This window comes from Ylistrum balloti, unplaced genomic scaffold (genome assembly GCF_031769215.1).
Source record: "Ylistrum balloti isolate Yb309-2 unplaced genomic scaffold, AGI_CSIRO_Ybal_v1 Utg369730, whole genome shotgun sequence".
Lineage (NCBI taxonomy): Eukaryota > Metazoa > Mollusca > Bivalvia > Pectinida > Pectinidae > Ylistrum > Ylistrum balloti.
In genome coordinates, this window is record NW_026781945.1 from 1 (window position 1) to 16,185 (window position 16,185).

At 34.8% G+C, this 16,185-nt stretch overlaps 1 protein-coding gene across 1 annotated transcript; it reads left to right on the top strand.

Moving 5' to 3' along the window:
• Positions 1 to 2,718: 2,718 nt before the first annotated feature.
• LOC132565666 (calumenin-like) lies at positions 2,719 to 14,523 on the top strand. Its single transcript, XM_060230362.1, has 7 exons — positions 2,719 to 2,897; positions 3,355 to 3,545; positions 4,096 to 4,265; positions 5,182 to 5,242; positions 6,746 to 6,976; positions 7,042 to 7,238; positions 9,706 to 14,523. The coding sequence occupies exons 1-7, from the start codon at positions 2,719 to 2,721 to the stop codon at positions 9,808 to 9,810; spliced, it is 1,134 nt and encodes a 377-aa protein (XP_060086345.1). The 3' UTR covers positions 9,811 to 14,523.
• Positions 14,524 to 16,185: the final 1,662 nt, after the last annotated feature.

Sequence of the window (16,185 nt, forward strand, 5' to 3'; positions counted from 1 at the left end):
AGGGTAATTACCCATTGTGATGCTAAGTATGATGGGATCGCAGTCGTTAGCGACACTGTGGACACTAGGCTTGATCGGACCATCCTGTCGATTGAAGATTGGATCCGTATTTCTATCCGACTACAGGTTCACAATAATTATTAATAAAAACAACAGACACAATTTGTTGAGATAATGAATTAGTTTATGCATTTCAAATATTCAATCAGAAGAAAACAACAACAAAGTAAGCACTAGATCATACAAAACTTTTTAACACCCTAAACATTTATGAAACGTGTAATGCTACGCCTTGACATAATATTCCAGCACTAAGGAGTCCATGAACATTTTCTTCTGAGAAACTACGAATTGCGAATCATTAATGAAATTAAATGTTTTTCCCCCACAATATTCTGATATTCTGAACATTCTAAACATATCATGATTATTAATCAGTTTATATTAGTCCTGCTTTCTGGAAGCCACGTACGATCACATCTCGCTACCCCGTTATCTATGGAATACCTAGCGATCTTTGCCCTCGTTTCATCATCATATGTCTGATATTCTGCACGTTTACGTTTACGACCACTGGTGATTATTGGTTCCGTTTCATCATTCGCGGCTTGGTATGTTAGGGCTTGTTCCCTGCTGGGTGCTTCTGAAGGGTTGGGTAGCCCAGGAAAGTCAGGCTTTCGCAGATTCAATTTCCCGGATTTTAACCACTGTGTTAACGACATGATGGATAAGATACATAATGATATGTTCATCACTGTGATTTCTTTATACTATCGACAGTGAGTTGTGTTTTTACTTCATAATTGTTTCTGCAGATCTTGTTTACACACCTGTTTACACACATGGTCCAATCGATACGCGTGGTGTTTTCGTATGACTGCGGTACACCGACTGATCAGCACACAATGTTTATCCACTGAAAACAATTGTTTCTGATAATTACCGATTGATTACACGCCAGGATATATACTGATTTGTGGTTTGATATTAATGCGAGACTGTTGTAAACAGAAACCAGCGTTATAAAAACACAGGATGCCATCTTGAAAAAAACGTTCTTTTATTCTTGTCATCAGTGTTAATTCCTGTGAACATAGCCTTAATACAAACAGAAAAAATTTCGACTGGAAGCAAAAAGAGAAAATTCTAACGTTTTTATTTTTTTCCCACAGAATCAAAAATCCACGAATTTATGAGTCCACGAAACTGTCTAATTTGTAGAAACAACGAAAATTGAACCCAACGAAAATAAATGAATCCACAGTAATTCAGATAAATGCAGTTTCTTTTACTTTGGCAAATTGGGTCATTTCTCTTGGAAAAATTGAAGGTTGGGTTAAAAAAACATGAAAAACTGACAAGTAAATTGATATCCTCTCCAAACTTATATTTTGTGACTTTGATTACACCCTATTGGAAAACAATATGATGTGACTCTGATATCAGCCTGCATCATTGTAACAACTTGTGCTTTCCTAAATTACATTTAAATTTTAAATATGTTGTGTCATTCTGTATTTAGAGCCACTCCTGACAGTGATCCCAAAAATGATTTCACAAATAAGCCAGATTTGCACACATCTTATTCATAAATTGTACACTTGTAAGAACCTTAAATGTGGTAAAAATACTCAGTTCCAAACCAGTGGGAAAAAAGGCCCTGATTCATCTATAGTAAAAGTGGATTTCTTTCTGATACAGCTGCAAAGAGATCCTGATTTCCTATCACTTCTGTGCTTTTTATTCTACCTGTTACCTTTCTCTTCTACACTTAAGTTTGCCTGTTTAATATGTCAAATTTAAATTATTTTTATGCCCCACATTGAAAGATAGGGGACATGTTTATATGATGTTTGTCTGCTGTCAATTTAAACCTTGCCTTTCATTAGTGAACCGTAGAAGGTAGGGGCTTTCATATTTTTGGTATGTGTGTTCCTTGTGACACGACCTTTCTGGTCGTACCAAAAATTTTGACCATGTGACCTCGACCTTTGACCTACATTTGAAAATGAAAAAAAAAATATTACCACTATGAAGACATAAGTGTTTCAGAAGTGTGCATGCAATTAGCACATATGTTACACAATACAGTTTTAATGCCCCACTTCAGAATTTGTTGTAACTGGGTGCATAGTGTTTCATAAAAATGTCTTGTTTCCATTTGAACAACCTTCTATTCTTTAACCAGTGGGCCAAATGTCATGGTACGGTAGATTTGCGCACTTTTTTGGGCAAAGACTGTAGCGTCAAAAAGGGGTTGCAAATTATACGCAGGAACATGCCACTCTAGGGGTTATCATTCTCAATTCTCTGTCCATAATATTGGATTACCTCCCTTCACATAGTTATATTTAGAGTTGTCGGTCATATATGATAGATTGAACATGAAAACAAGAAAAAAATAAATTTTGAATGTTTTAATGCAATTCATTATTTATATATATATATATATAAAAAAACCAACTTACAACTGATAAATCCATAGAGCACTAAGAAGGAAGCAATTCATAGTTCTGTTGTTACTTTTCACTAAACAGTCACTGATTACTTTTGTTACTATGCACTAAATAAACACAGTCACTGAAATCCTTCAAATTCCTCCTCATCATTGTCACTGTTATAGAAGAACTCCAGTTCAAAGTCTTAATTGTCCTCCATGTCAACATCAACAGCAGGTCCACTTTCATCCCATCCCATTGGTGCTTTAAAGTTGGTGACATGATATCTCTGGATCTGCATGGTCCTCATGTGCAGTTTTTCGTACTGACAGCAATGCCAGCATCTCGGAGATTGCATACAAAATTATACAGCTCTCTTCATCCCTTTCTGGTTAAGGGTTGGGACGGAAGGCATTCTTTTTTCTTCCATGTTCGAATCTTGGATTCTGTGATGTCAAAGTAGGTTGGTCTTTCAGCATAGTCAATGGCGGATAGTTTCTTTTTGGCTGTAAATGATGTTCAATATTTATATTACATAAACCCCAATAAATTACCTTCACACTTTACTCAAGTGTGCACTATACCCGCAAATTAAGGGTATTTGAAGTTTTTTAATTTCAAAGAAAAAGAAAGAACAGAAATGGCATTTACCTATTATCTAGGGCCTTAACTGTCACTATTTAGAGTGGAGTGTTATAGGCTTAAATTTGTTTTGGAAATTAGTCAAGAATTGATCAGATATGCCCAGTTTGAATGCCAGTGGTGTGTGTGTTAGTGTATTTGTGATGAACATCAATTTTATTTTTGATCGACTTTGAATACCAGGTGAATGATGCAGGCTCCTTCTGGTATATTAACCTGTCTGATGATGTAGGCAAATGATTTAGTTATTATTGTATATTCATAATGTTGACAGGGTAATTGTGGACAAAATAGATGAAAACAAAGATGGGAAAGTGACAGAGGAGGAACTGAAGAACTGGATTCAATTCATCCAAAGACGCTATATCGTCACAGACACTGAGCGCATGTGGAAGGAACATGATCTTGATGGGGATAAACTACATTGGAAGTCTTATATGAAGAGGACATATGGATACGAAGATAGTATGTGTCTGTTCTTTAGTTAAGTGATACAAGATGACCCTCTTTAAAAACTGACCATTTAAGATGTAAATGGTATTACAAAGAAGAAAACAAACCAAAACTGTAGAACTGTTGTTGTTTTTTTTTTTTTTTGAAGAATTTTATTGTTACGTTTTCCTTACCTTTTGATCTGACTGCTTGCGTCATCAAGTGCAGCATTTGCGGTGTCCATTTCTTGACACGCATGCCAAAAAAATGGCATATCAGTTTTTTTCTTTCCATTTTTGTGGATGGGTGCCTATTCTAGTTGTGCCATCAAAGCAACTGGGTTTTGAATGTGAAAATGTCATATGAAAGGTTTTTGTCTTTATATTTGCGCCCAAAATATGTTGACACCAGTTTTTGTGGGTGTGCATTTACGTAATTGATATGTTACAAGGTGTAAGTGGAGCAGACATGATTCAGAAACATTCCAAACAATTCAAATTCAAATTTTGACTTTTTCTTCATTGCTTATTCTCAGTTATAAAAAGACTGAAGCTATGATAAGTTTGCTTCCCTTTCATTTTAGGCCCAGACAATGTTGATTCTCCGACCTTTAGCTACAAAGATACAATTGAGAGAGATCATCGTCGATGGGAGGCAGCTGATACTGACAAGGATACTAAGCTAAGCAAAGACGAATTTGTTCACTTTCTCCATCCTGAAGATTCCGATCATATGAGGGATGTTGTTGTACAGGTAAGCTACTTTTTTGTGGATGAAAAAAAAATTGGCTAGATGAAAAAAGGGGCAGCTGGTCTGCAGTTTTATTATCTGTCATTATTGTGCCATTATTGTGTACTGAAACAGATCCTCTAGGACCATCATTTGCAGTCATATACAGGATGATTTGAAGATTGATATAAAAATAGCGTTCTTGTGGATTTAATTTATGATACCTTTTAATATGAACCACAATAATATCTTCTAGACTTTCTTGGTTACTTCAAAGCCATAGCAGAAGTTTACAGTAGCTTTTTGCATCCTGGGATCGATAGGTCATCAGATTATAGGTCAAATTCTAAAACAACCACCATGCTTGTTTATGATATGAATGGCTTCGTGTGACTTGCAAGAAGAAATAACATGGGACTGTAAAAATTTGGTCAGCATGCAAGGGCCTGAGTTAATATTTGACAATGCAGACACCTATGGAGACATTGTTAAGTAAACCATTTGTAACGTCAGGCCTATATCTGTACATAGACAATCTTTAAAGGCACCCAAGTCAAACAACTTCAATATTTTACATTTTTTCCAACTATATCAAAAGGATTATCTGTGTATAATTCATTTGCAAAATTTATTAAATGTTTCGCCGACAATCTTGATAAATGGCCTTCTGTTATCACCATATCATAAGAAAAGATGTGACTTATATTGTGATCCGCCCTATTTGTGGATCAAATTGAGAAGAAAAAAGATAAAATTGGCTCTGCGACTTATATACAGGTGCGGCTTATAACCTGAAAAATATGGTACATTTCTGCCGTAGACTTATTAACCATTCAGCCTTCACACTACCCAGTTATCATTTCCTGCATAGTGGTATTTACACATTTTTTTAACCTCATTATAGTACTGATAATACTGAAATATTGTTTTTTCATTACAGGAAACAATAGAAGATATTGACAAAGATAAAGATGGGTTCATCAGCTTAGACGAATACATCAGTAAGTGATTCTACAGAGATGTTGATGTTAATACTCCAGGCAAATATAAAACGTTTTATGCAGCTTGGGGGATGTAATATTTTTTCACCTACTGGGGAGGTGGGGAACCATCTGTCCATTTGTCCATGCCTCTGTGTTTGTCAGGGCTCTAGTGACTTCCTCCTAGAGATATTTTCATCAAACTTCACACACTTATAAATCATTATATCATCTTGGACATATCAGCGGTTCAGGGTTGTTGGGGCAAGGTCATTGCTACTATTTTTAGAGCATCAGCACTCTAGCCACTTTATTTCTCTGAAGACTGTCATCAAACTTCACACGCTTTTAAAGCACTGAAATGTCTTGATCAAGGTCAAGTTTCAGGGTGTGAAGGTCAAGGTAAAGGTATTTCCTTATTTTCAGGTTGTCTTACTTATTTATTGCATTGTTCCATTATAATCAGCTTCAAACTAATTGTATAATTTTCTTTTTTTCCAAACCAACACTAAATAGCACCAGCTTAGTAGCTTGTGGTGCCTTGTGTAAATTTTGTCAAATTTTTCAATGGAAAATTATATCCTTCATGTTAGGAATTTTGTTATCTATGTTGTTCTGATTCTCCTGATAATCATTGGCAACAATTTGTAAATTTGGTTTTCTGTTATCATTATATGTCCGTGTCTTTATTATTAGGTGGCACCATTCCTTTCCTACAGATACTGCTGTCTAGATGATAGATTGTATACATTGAAGAAATTGTAAATCAAGATTGCATGTATTAAAGAAACTGTAAACCGAGACTAAGTGAGAACCTGATGTCACAGTGTACATCTCCTCTATACGATCAATCTCAGATAGCAGAAACATTTAAATAAAGCTGTATGCCAGACTGATCAGCTTTTCCTCTATAAGCAAGTCTTCCCTCAATACAGGCCTACTGACAGTAATTCATTTTGAAATCATTGATGTGTTCTTTTAACCAAATGGTAATCAATTTTGTAAAAGTACAGCCTCTTTGTAAAAGTACAGCCTCTTTGTAAAAGTACAGCCTCTTTGTAAAAATACAGCCTCTTTGTAAAAGTACAGCCTCTTTGTAAAAGTACAGCCTCTTTGTAAAAATACAGCCTCTTTGTAAAAGTACAGCCTCTTTGTAAAAGTACAGCCTCTTTGTAAAAGTACAGCCTCTTTGTAAAAATACAGCCTCTTTGTAAAAATACAGCCTCTTTGTAAAAGTACAGCCTCTTTGTAAAAGTACAGCCTCTTTGTAAAAGTACAGCCTCTTTGTAAAAGTACAGCCTCTTTGTAAAAATACAGCCTCTTTGTAAAAGTACAGCCTCTTTGTAAAAGTACAGCCTCTTTATATACCAAAAACCTCGTAATCATTCTTTACCTACCATTTCTGAGTTATGATTGATGCTCATTTTGGTTAAAATTGAAAAGGAATCAACGTGACAACAAGAACTAAAATTAATTTCTTTAATCAGGATAACATGTTATTACGATTAATTGTTGCCATGTTAGGCGATGTTTATGATGAAGATGACGAAGATGATGAACATGACGAAGCCCCGCATGATGGGGAACCTGATTGGGTGGTCAGTGAGCGGCAACAGTTTCAGAGTCATCGTGACCGTAATGGTGATGGAAAACTGGACAATGACGAGGTCAAAGAATGGATAATGCCAGAGGATTTTGACCATAGTGGTGCTGAGGCCACACATCTAGTCAACTCCGCTGATGACAATAGGGTTAGTTAGTCACGCATTTCAATACTTATCACCTCTGCTTTACTAATTAACCTTTGACCTTTGTAGGAGACATGTATCCAAATGAAAATGGGGAGGAAGAACCAGAATGGGTTAAGTCTGAGAGGACACAGTTTGAACAATATCGCGATATAGATAAGGACGGCAAGATGGATAATGAGGAAGTTAAATCCTGGATTGTGCCCCCTGATTATGATCATTCGGATGCTGAGGCAAAACATTTGATATACGAGGCTGACTCCGATAAGGTTGGTACACAACCTGCATCAGCGGATTGTTGTTTTCCTCATTACGTTTTAAAAAAAATGGGACAAGTTATTATTTCTGCAATACATTCAAAAATTTCTGTGTACATGTGTTGTACCATTTTCTGTATTGGAACATCTAATCTTATTCTTTATACGCATGCTTGGTTCTGGGTTTTCAAGTTGACTATTCCGAACTTCCTCCCAATTCTCATTCCCTGTACCGTATTGTTTATGTTTTTACAAAATATTTTGAAAATATTAAGATTTATTTACTTAATATGCTTTTGTCTATAGGCTTTTTTTGTTTAATTTGACGCAGCTATCATTTGCATAGGAAGTTAAAAAAAAAAACTGTTCAAGACATAGCATTGGAGTACCTATAGTTGGTGTTCCAGATTGAATCCACTCACAATTTTGAATAAAATATGAAGAAAATGAGATCCAACGTCCCGTGGGCATTTTGTTAATTTTCAGTAATCTTTCTAGGATGGACTCTTAAGGAATACACAAGTCTGGTACTAGTAACATATAAACAATAAATATAGACAACATCCACGGAAAATCTTCACCAGGTTTTAATGGTCCTCAGAACATAAAAGCCTGGAAAAGATCTCCCTTGGGATGTTGTCTGATGTTATCTTCACCAGGTTTTAATGGTCCTGGAAAAGATCTCCCTTGGGATGTTGTCTGATGTTATCTTCACCAGGTTTTAATGGTCCTGGAAAAGATCTCCCTTGGGATGTTGTCTGATGTTATCTTCACCAGGTTTTAATGGTCCTGGAAAAGATCTCCCTTGGGATGTTGTCTGATGTTATCTTCACCAGGTTTTAATGGTCCTGGAAAAGATCTCCCTTGGGATGTTGTCTGATGTTATCTTCACCAGGTTTTAATGGTCCTGGAAAAGATCTCCCTTGGGATGTTGTCTGATGTTATCTTCACCAGGTTTTAATGGTCCTGGAAAAGATCTCCCTTGGGATGTTGTCTGATGTTATCTTCACCAGGTTTTAATGGTCCTGGAAAAGATCTCCCTTGGGATGTTGTCTGATGTTATCTTCACCAGGTTTTAATGGTCCTGGAAAAGATCTCCCTTGGGATGTTGTCTGATGTTATCTTCACCAGGTTTTAATGGTCCTGGAGAAGATCTCCCTTGGGATGTTGTCTGATGTTATCTTCACCAGGTTTTAATGGTCCTGGAGAAGATCTCCCTTGGGATGTTGTCTGATGTTATCTTCACCAGGTTTTAATGTTTTGGCATACTAGGTATGCCGTCCTCAGAAGATTAAAGCCTGGAGAAGATCTCCCTCGGATGTTGTCTGGTCATTTATACTTATAATTTTGAATAAAGTGTATCATTACTTACTCCTTTGACATTTCCTATATAACCCTTATATAGCTGTTACCTTTCAACACTTACCTTTTTATCAGTTTCACCATTACTTACTAACACAGTTTATTTATCAGCTCTCCAGATGTGAGGCAGAGGTTATGTGTTGCTGGGCGTATTACAAAAGAATTATTACTATTCATAAAATGTGGGAATGAAGACTTCTAAACACCCCAAAAACTGTCATTCTCTTTATTGTAATCTTGATGTCGTCATTATTTTTTGAAAATTATGTGGCCATCATTAATTAGGATGAAATTTGTTGACAACATCTAAATCACAAGACTGAAGCTAAAAGTTTGTGAATGTTCAGAAGGCCTTCATTTTATGTTCACATTGGTAGGACCTCAAGTAGCCATCCAAGAACATACTGCTATTTGAAACAATTGGAGTGTTGGTTTTCCTATTTCTTAGTTTCTGATATATGGCTATTGTGATTTTATGTTCCAAAGAAAATAAGAATGTCTGCTTCATCAGATAATCGATATCTATCGTAAATGGTTACTATTCAAATCAGATTTGTTTAAACCGTAGAAGTAATGAATAGCAGAAATACTGATGTGCAAATCATGTACAATTTTACCATCCGCCATCGTCTTTTTATGCTTCAAATATAGACTGTATATGATAATAAGCCCATGCATTTGCAGAAGAATGTTATAAAAAGATCAGATACGAGCTATCATGCAAGCCCCTACCACCCACCAGATTAATTCTTAGTGCAATATACCGTTCCTGTTCAGATTTAAGAGGTTTTGAAAGTCACACTTGACTGGTTTTTAAATGAAAAATGGTACTAATAGATACCTCCCAGAGCTCCTCCAAACATACCTCCCAGAGCTCCTCCAAACATACCTCCCAGAGCTCCTCCAAACATACCTCCCAGAGCTCCTCCAAACATTTTACTCTGCATGTACCTTGTAGTACAGTAATATCAATTTCTACACCTTCATAGATTTTGTGGTCATCTTTTGATTTTAAAGTGTCAAAGGTCGCAATTTACCACTGGCTTGTTTCATTGTTGTTTCATTCCTTATTTATACCTTGGAATTTGAGCAATGTGTCATTTCTTTTGTATTTCAGGATGGTGATCTTAGCAAAGAGGAGATTCTAGAACATTATGACTTATTTGTTGGGAGTCAAGCTACAGACTTTGGTGAGGCTTTGACCAGACATGATGAGTTTTGAAGCTAGTCCTGACTTTAGAGACTTAGCTTTGTGTGATTTTGACAGAACAATTGATGATAAAAGCATGTGGAGAAGATGAGATTGTTTCATTTTCTCAAAAAGAAAGAAAAAAAATGGAATCAATGCCATGATTTCACACCTTCAGATTCAGCATTATTGGCAGTGAAGCAAGATATTTTAAATAATTTTGAAGTTTAAGATGACGTTTTCAGGCATGTTGTTTGAAGTCCTTTGAGTCCATCCATTTATCCAGTTCAAATTCTGATCATAATGATTTCTTTGTGAAAACATCTTATAGAATTGTAGTTTGTTGATCAGTATTCAGTACCATGATGGTCTGGCTATGTATGAGACTCTCAAACCATATGGAATCTCTTCAGAACTAAAATTTTGTTTATTTTTTAGTCTTTTACACAGCACAAATAATGCTTTGAAAGGCATAAAGGTTTCGTTATGAGATTATTTGGCTATAAAACCGTTGCTAAGGTCGGATATCAGACTTCATAGAAATTACACCAAAGATTTTGTGGATATTTATTGCATAATGATTGGCTTTATTGTCAAAATAATAAGATGTATATACAACATTGAACTAGTATACAATTTTGTCCTATGTTATTATTGTTTCATGTTGATATGAGAATTCAGCATTTTCCAGTATTGATGATTCAATATTTCATGAAGCATGATCAGAAAGGACTCAAACAGTGTGTCTTTTTGATGAATTTATCAATTTGCAAACGACACCTGAAAGTGAAGTATACGGCTGAGAAGAACTAAGCTGTAAAACGGTTGTATATATAATCACAAATGTTCATGTAAGAATTGGCCCATCTTAATCGTGAAGATCATACTGAAAGGAAAAAATCAATACTAAAAGTCCATATTTCTTTCTCAATCTAGCTGTTTTCTAAAACTGCCACAGAAAGAAGACAAGTTCAAATGTAAGAATGATAGAAAATTCATTGTATTTTTTGGTTTTGCCTGTGATGGTTATTATGATAGAAGCATGATATACTAAACATCATTTGCATTTATAAATGTATAACTGTCATCTAGTATTTATTTCATGTATATCTTTGGCAAGATTTCACTGGAGTTCATGTATTTGGTGCTTAACTGAGTTTATACAGTAAGGGAAGAAACCACCTTCTTTGATATTGGTGGAATACTGAATTGACTTCCACATTTTATCATTCAATCACATACAGAGATAAAGAACTGTATGTATATACATGTATAACCAAAGTATCTCACCAGTTTACAGATAGTCACAATTATTAAAATGATATTTACTCTGAGTGGGTGTTGCAGGGAAGTGAAATAATGTTTGAGCATTAAGTGTATGAATGTGTTAGAATTTATATTTTTTCATTTCTTGTATAACACCGTTAATTTGGACACTCATATTTTCTGGAAAAAATGTGGAAGTAGGGAGTTTTTAGCTCACCTGGTCCGAGGAACCAGTGAACTTATGCCATGGTTCAGTATCAGTCGGGTGTTCAGCATCGGGCGTCTGTTAACTTTTTACTTAAAATCACTATTAGTCATGAATAATTTGACCATTTGAAATGGAGAACATTCTTTAAAATTTGACTCCTTCGATACTTGGGTATATAAACTATGAATCCCTGCCCTCCAGGCTGGAAGAATGGGGCCCAATAGTTCTTAAAAATTCTTCTTCTGTACAAGGATATTGTCCATGTTTGGTCTGAAGAAATTTTTATGAATAGTGAATCACTTCTGTTTGACCACAAGGCTGGTATCCAATAGGGAAATTGTATGAGAAATTATTTGTTATATTTGAAATTCTTTATTCAATGACTGAACAGCTAAATTAAGAAGGTGAATGATGCAGGCCCCTTGGACCACTTGTTTGAATTAATGTATAAAACAGGAATTGTTGTTTAAAGATATCTTGTAATCCAATTATAAACTTGAAATGATTTTTTTTAACCAAATTGAGAGTAATATCGATTTGTGTTATGCTTCACCAATGTCTTCAGTCAGATTACCAGAAGGTTCTAAGAATTGTTGAATGTTCTAACTTGGCATAATTTTTAATACAAATATCAATTATTTTTGTTTTTATGTTTTAGAATTGGAATTAAGAAACATCACAAATTTGACTAAATCTATTATAATGATGTCAGTTATGAAATATGAAATTTAAAACCATCACTAATTTTATTAGATACAATATAATCAGCTTTCTGATGTTGTGAATTAATTTGAAGTGTTTCAAGACCTGATGGAAAAACATGGATACTGTATGCTGTTTTTGGACATAGCATCTCATATGCAGAGTATGCATTGTTTGATTCTATAAAGAAACTATTGTACAGTAATATGTAGAGTGAAGTATATTAGTAAAAACTGAAAGTCTAATTATATTTGAAAATGTTAGCAAAGTTTACTTGTAGTTCTGATTGTCTGTGTTCACTTTTAGGTCTGAATTTGTCATTTGTCCATAAGTTAACCTGTAGTTTTAATGGTGGAAATTGTTCATACACTTTTTACCTATAGTTCTGACCTTGTAGGTTGTCATCAAATTTACCTCTAACTGTAATTATGTAAGTTGTTTAATGACTTGTGATGAAATTGGCTTAATTTATTTAAAACTTGATAGTATATCTGTTGTAAGAAGTGTCCCCATTACTGTGCTATATTAGATTCATTACCCCTATAACACTGCTCTGATTTCTGTAGGTGTTAACCAAGTCTGGCTTTGATTTCTGTGAAGAGTTATGTAATCACTTGGAAGCCAGTTCTGAAAAGTATATATGGTTGTTCATTTTAAGAGGCAATGATTTTTATGCCCTTCCATTCTAAGTTTCAAGTGTAGGTTTAGGGATGGGGTGATACGACATGTAGTATTATTCATTATATCTCATCTTGTCCCAAATTACTTATGGTTAAAGCAGTTTTTCATTTTATCGTGGACATTTGAGGAAGATTTATTCAAAAGCTATATTTGATGAGTATTTTCTAGGTCTAATGCCAAGGTCCAGGTCACGGTTACTATTTATATACAATCGTGTCCTATAAATTTTTCATGGTTACCCTATAATTACTCACTAGTTTAAGACATTTCACCAAATCAAGAAGATGGAAATATTCAATGAATTAAGCAGATTAACAGAAAACACAGATATATAATTCATCCCATTGTTAAGAAATAAAAAAAAAATGATGTATTTTGTGAGATTGAATCATATCACTAGTGGTTAAAGGACAGATTCTGATTTGTCCTAATTAGATTTGATTATCTTTACTGCATGTACTTAGCGTTGTTTCTGGTGTAAAGCAAGCAATTTTTTTAGGATTTCTTGAATTCTTATTTTATTATTTTGGTTGTATAGCAGCCAGTTCAATGAGTTAAGTTGTTAGTATGCATTGTACTTAAACGAGATCAGTCTTTACACAAGATAGAGTACTTGATCAGGATTTCTTATGTCTCCTTCTGTTGAGATCGTGTCTACAAACACTGGAACACAGCTATATCTAGGCTTTAAAATGTCACGTTTCAGTTCAATAAACCTTGGTACTGAGTCAGATGTTATAATCAAAGTAAGTGTTTAAGAGATCTGATATCTAATTTCCCTTACTGATATTGAAATGATCCATCAGTACTTATACTTTTACTTTATTGATCACCATGAAATTTGGTTCTTGTGTGACTGGAAATTTGGCAATGAATCTCTCTAGTCTTCCAATGGATATGAGTGCCTCAGTCATATAAATGTTGTGTGGAGGAGTAAAACTGTTGGTTGATGTATCACCAAGAATTTCAACCCTTCCTAGTCACTGTAGACTGAATGCTTTTGGTATGTTATGATCATATCATAAAAAAGAGTTTATATTTAAACAAAAAAATTGCACTATTGTTAGAAAAGCCATGGTGTCCAAATATTAATTTACTAACTTTACTAACTTATAGTTACACTTAAGGGTTCCCATAACATGTGTCTCTACATGTGTATCTCTCTTTTTTTTTGATAGTTCCACCTGAAAATAGGTTGAAACATCCTTAACAGTTGATGACTTTTTCTTAAACCTGTGTATTATGAAAAGGAGATCACTTTTACAAATTTGATGTTTTAAGAGTGTTCCAGCTGTTTGATGTTTGTGCTAGTTCAGTGCTAGACCTATGTGTATGTGTATTCAGTACTACTTCATTTTTTATGTTATGTAGAACTTTCATAAAAATACTCCATTTGTGTACTTGCAGGGCCATAAATGTCCCTGGTAATAAACTTGCCAGTATGATCAAAGATTCTAAACTCATCTGTATGATTGATAAAATTATTATACGTCTTCACTGTTGACTGTTGCTATTATGTTGCAGGCCACTTAGTGTGATCAATATTCCTTGCCTATTATGTAATTGGGTCAATTTGAAGTAATTACTTATGTTACGGCAGTTTTTTAAATGGATTTGTTTTTGTTTTCCCCCAAGAATTGACTAAATTTCTAGTTCACATCTCAAAATCTTTTGCTGAAACATAGAAAATAAAATGATATAAGAAACTCATTTTGGTTAATAATTGTACAGAAAATGATGTTCCATAATTAGAGCTTGGTTTCTTTTAGAAATATTTTGTACTAGTATCTATAACTGTTGGCTTTACTTTGTCTATCTATGCTGTTTGCTAAACTGTTTGTTCATTTATATTTTTTAAATGATTAAAGATTGTTAAAACATATATTAAACTTCTTGTGCTCTTATTGTTAAGTAAACCTCCAATATCTTAATGTCTGAATCTTAAACATTTTAATGAATTACACAGTTAAAGAAAATATTTACACACGATATGCAGTTTTTCCTTTGACACTTAAGCAGCCATACATGAAAGTAAGATAATTTTTAAAAGGGAAATATTAGTGCAGTCCAATTCCTTTGATGGAAAAAGTGAAGCCACCTGCCCACAACCAAAATTTTCTCACCCCAGATATATTTTTTATTTGTGTGTTTAAATGAATGAATCGGGGTAATAATAATAAAAAAAATGGTGGGAAAAAAGATGCATTCAATAGTCAGAAATTAGTACAATGATCCTTTTTACAAAGGCCTTCCCTAGCCCAACCCTAACTTTCCCCACTCCAGACATATCCTTTTTATATAGTCATCGTGCTTCGTCCGTCGTCATCCGCCGTGCGTCGCCCGTAAACTTTTCATTCAAAAAACTTCTTCTCAAATACTAGAAGGCCCAGGGGGCTAATACTTGGCCCATAGCATGCTGGCATGGAGCCCTACAAAGTTTTATCAAATTAATGACCTTGACCCACTTTCAAGGTCACAGGGGTCAAATATGTTAAAATTTTTAAACAACATCTTCTCAACAACCAAAAGGCTCAGAATGCTGATATTGGGTCTGTAGCATGCTGGGATAAAGGGCTACCAAGTTTGTTCAAATTAATGACCTTGACCCACTTTCAAGGTCACGGGGTCAAATATGTTAAAATATACAAACGACTTCTTCTCAATAAGCAAAAGTCCAAGAGTGCTGATATTGGGCCTGTAGGATGCTTGGAGGAAGGGCTACAAAGTTTGTTCAAATAAATTACCTCGACCCACTTTCTAGGTAACAGGGGTCAAATATGTTAAATTTTTTAAACAACTTCTCTTCAATAAGCAAAAGTCCAAGAATGCTGATATTGGGTCTGTAGCATGCTGGGATAAAGGGCTACCAAGTTTGTTCAAATTAATGACCTTGACCCACTTTCAAGGTCACGGGGTCAAATATGTTAAAATATACAAACGACTTCTTCTCAATAAGCAAAAGTCCAAGAGTGCTGATATTGGGCCTGTAGGATGCTTGGAGGAAGGGCTACAAAGTTTGTTCAAATAAATGACCTCGACCCACTTTCTAGGTAACAGGGGTCAAATATGTTAAAATTTTTAAACCACTTCTCAACAACAAAAAGGCTCAAAATGCTGATAGTGGATCTGTAGCATGCTTGGAGGAAGGGCTACCAAGTTTGTTCAAATGAATGACCTTGACCCGCTTTCAAGGTCACAGGGGTCAAATATGTTAAAATATACAAACGACTTCTCAATAAGCAAAAGTCCAAGAGTGCTGATATTGGGCCTGTAGGATGCTTGGAGGGAGGGCTACCAAGTTTGTTCAAATAAATGACCTCGACCCACTTTCTAGGTCACAGGGGTCAAATATGTTAAAATTTTTAAACAACTTCTAAACAACCAAAAGGCTCAAAATGCTGATATTGGGTCTGTAGGATGCTGGGATGAAGGGCTACCAAGTTTTTTCAAATGAATGGCCTTGACCCACTTTCAAGGTCACAGGGGTCAAATATATTAAAATATACAAACGACTTCTTCTCAATAAGCAAAAGTCCAAGAGTGCTGATAAT

Coding starts and splice junctions, on each gene's coding strand:
- LOC132565666 (XM_060230362.1), top strand. CDS start 2,719: ATGATATCTCTGGATCTGCATGGTCCTCATGTGCAGTTTTTCGTACTG. Junction 2,898..3,354: donor TTGGATTCTGTGATGTCAAA/GTAGGTTGGTCT, acceptor TAATGTTGACAG/GGTAATTGTGGACAAAATAG. Junction 3,546..4,095: donor GACATATGGATACGAAGATA/GTATGTGTCTGT, acceptor CTTTCATTTTAG/GCCCAGACAATGTTGATTCT.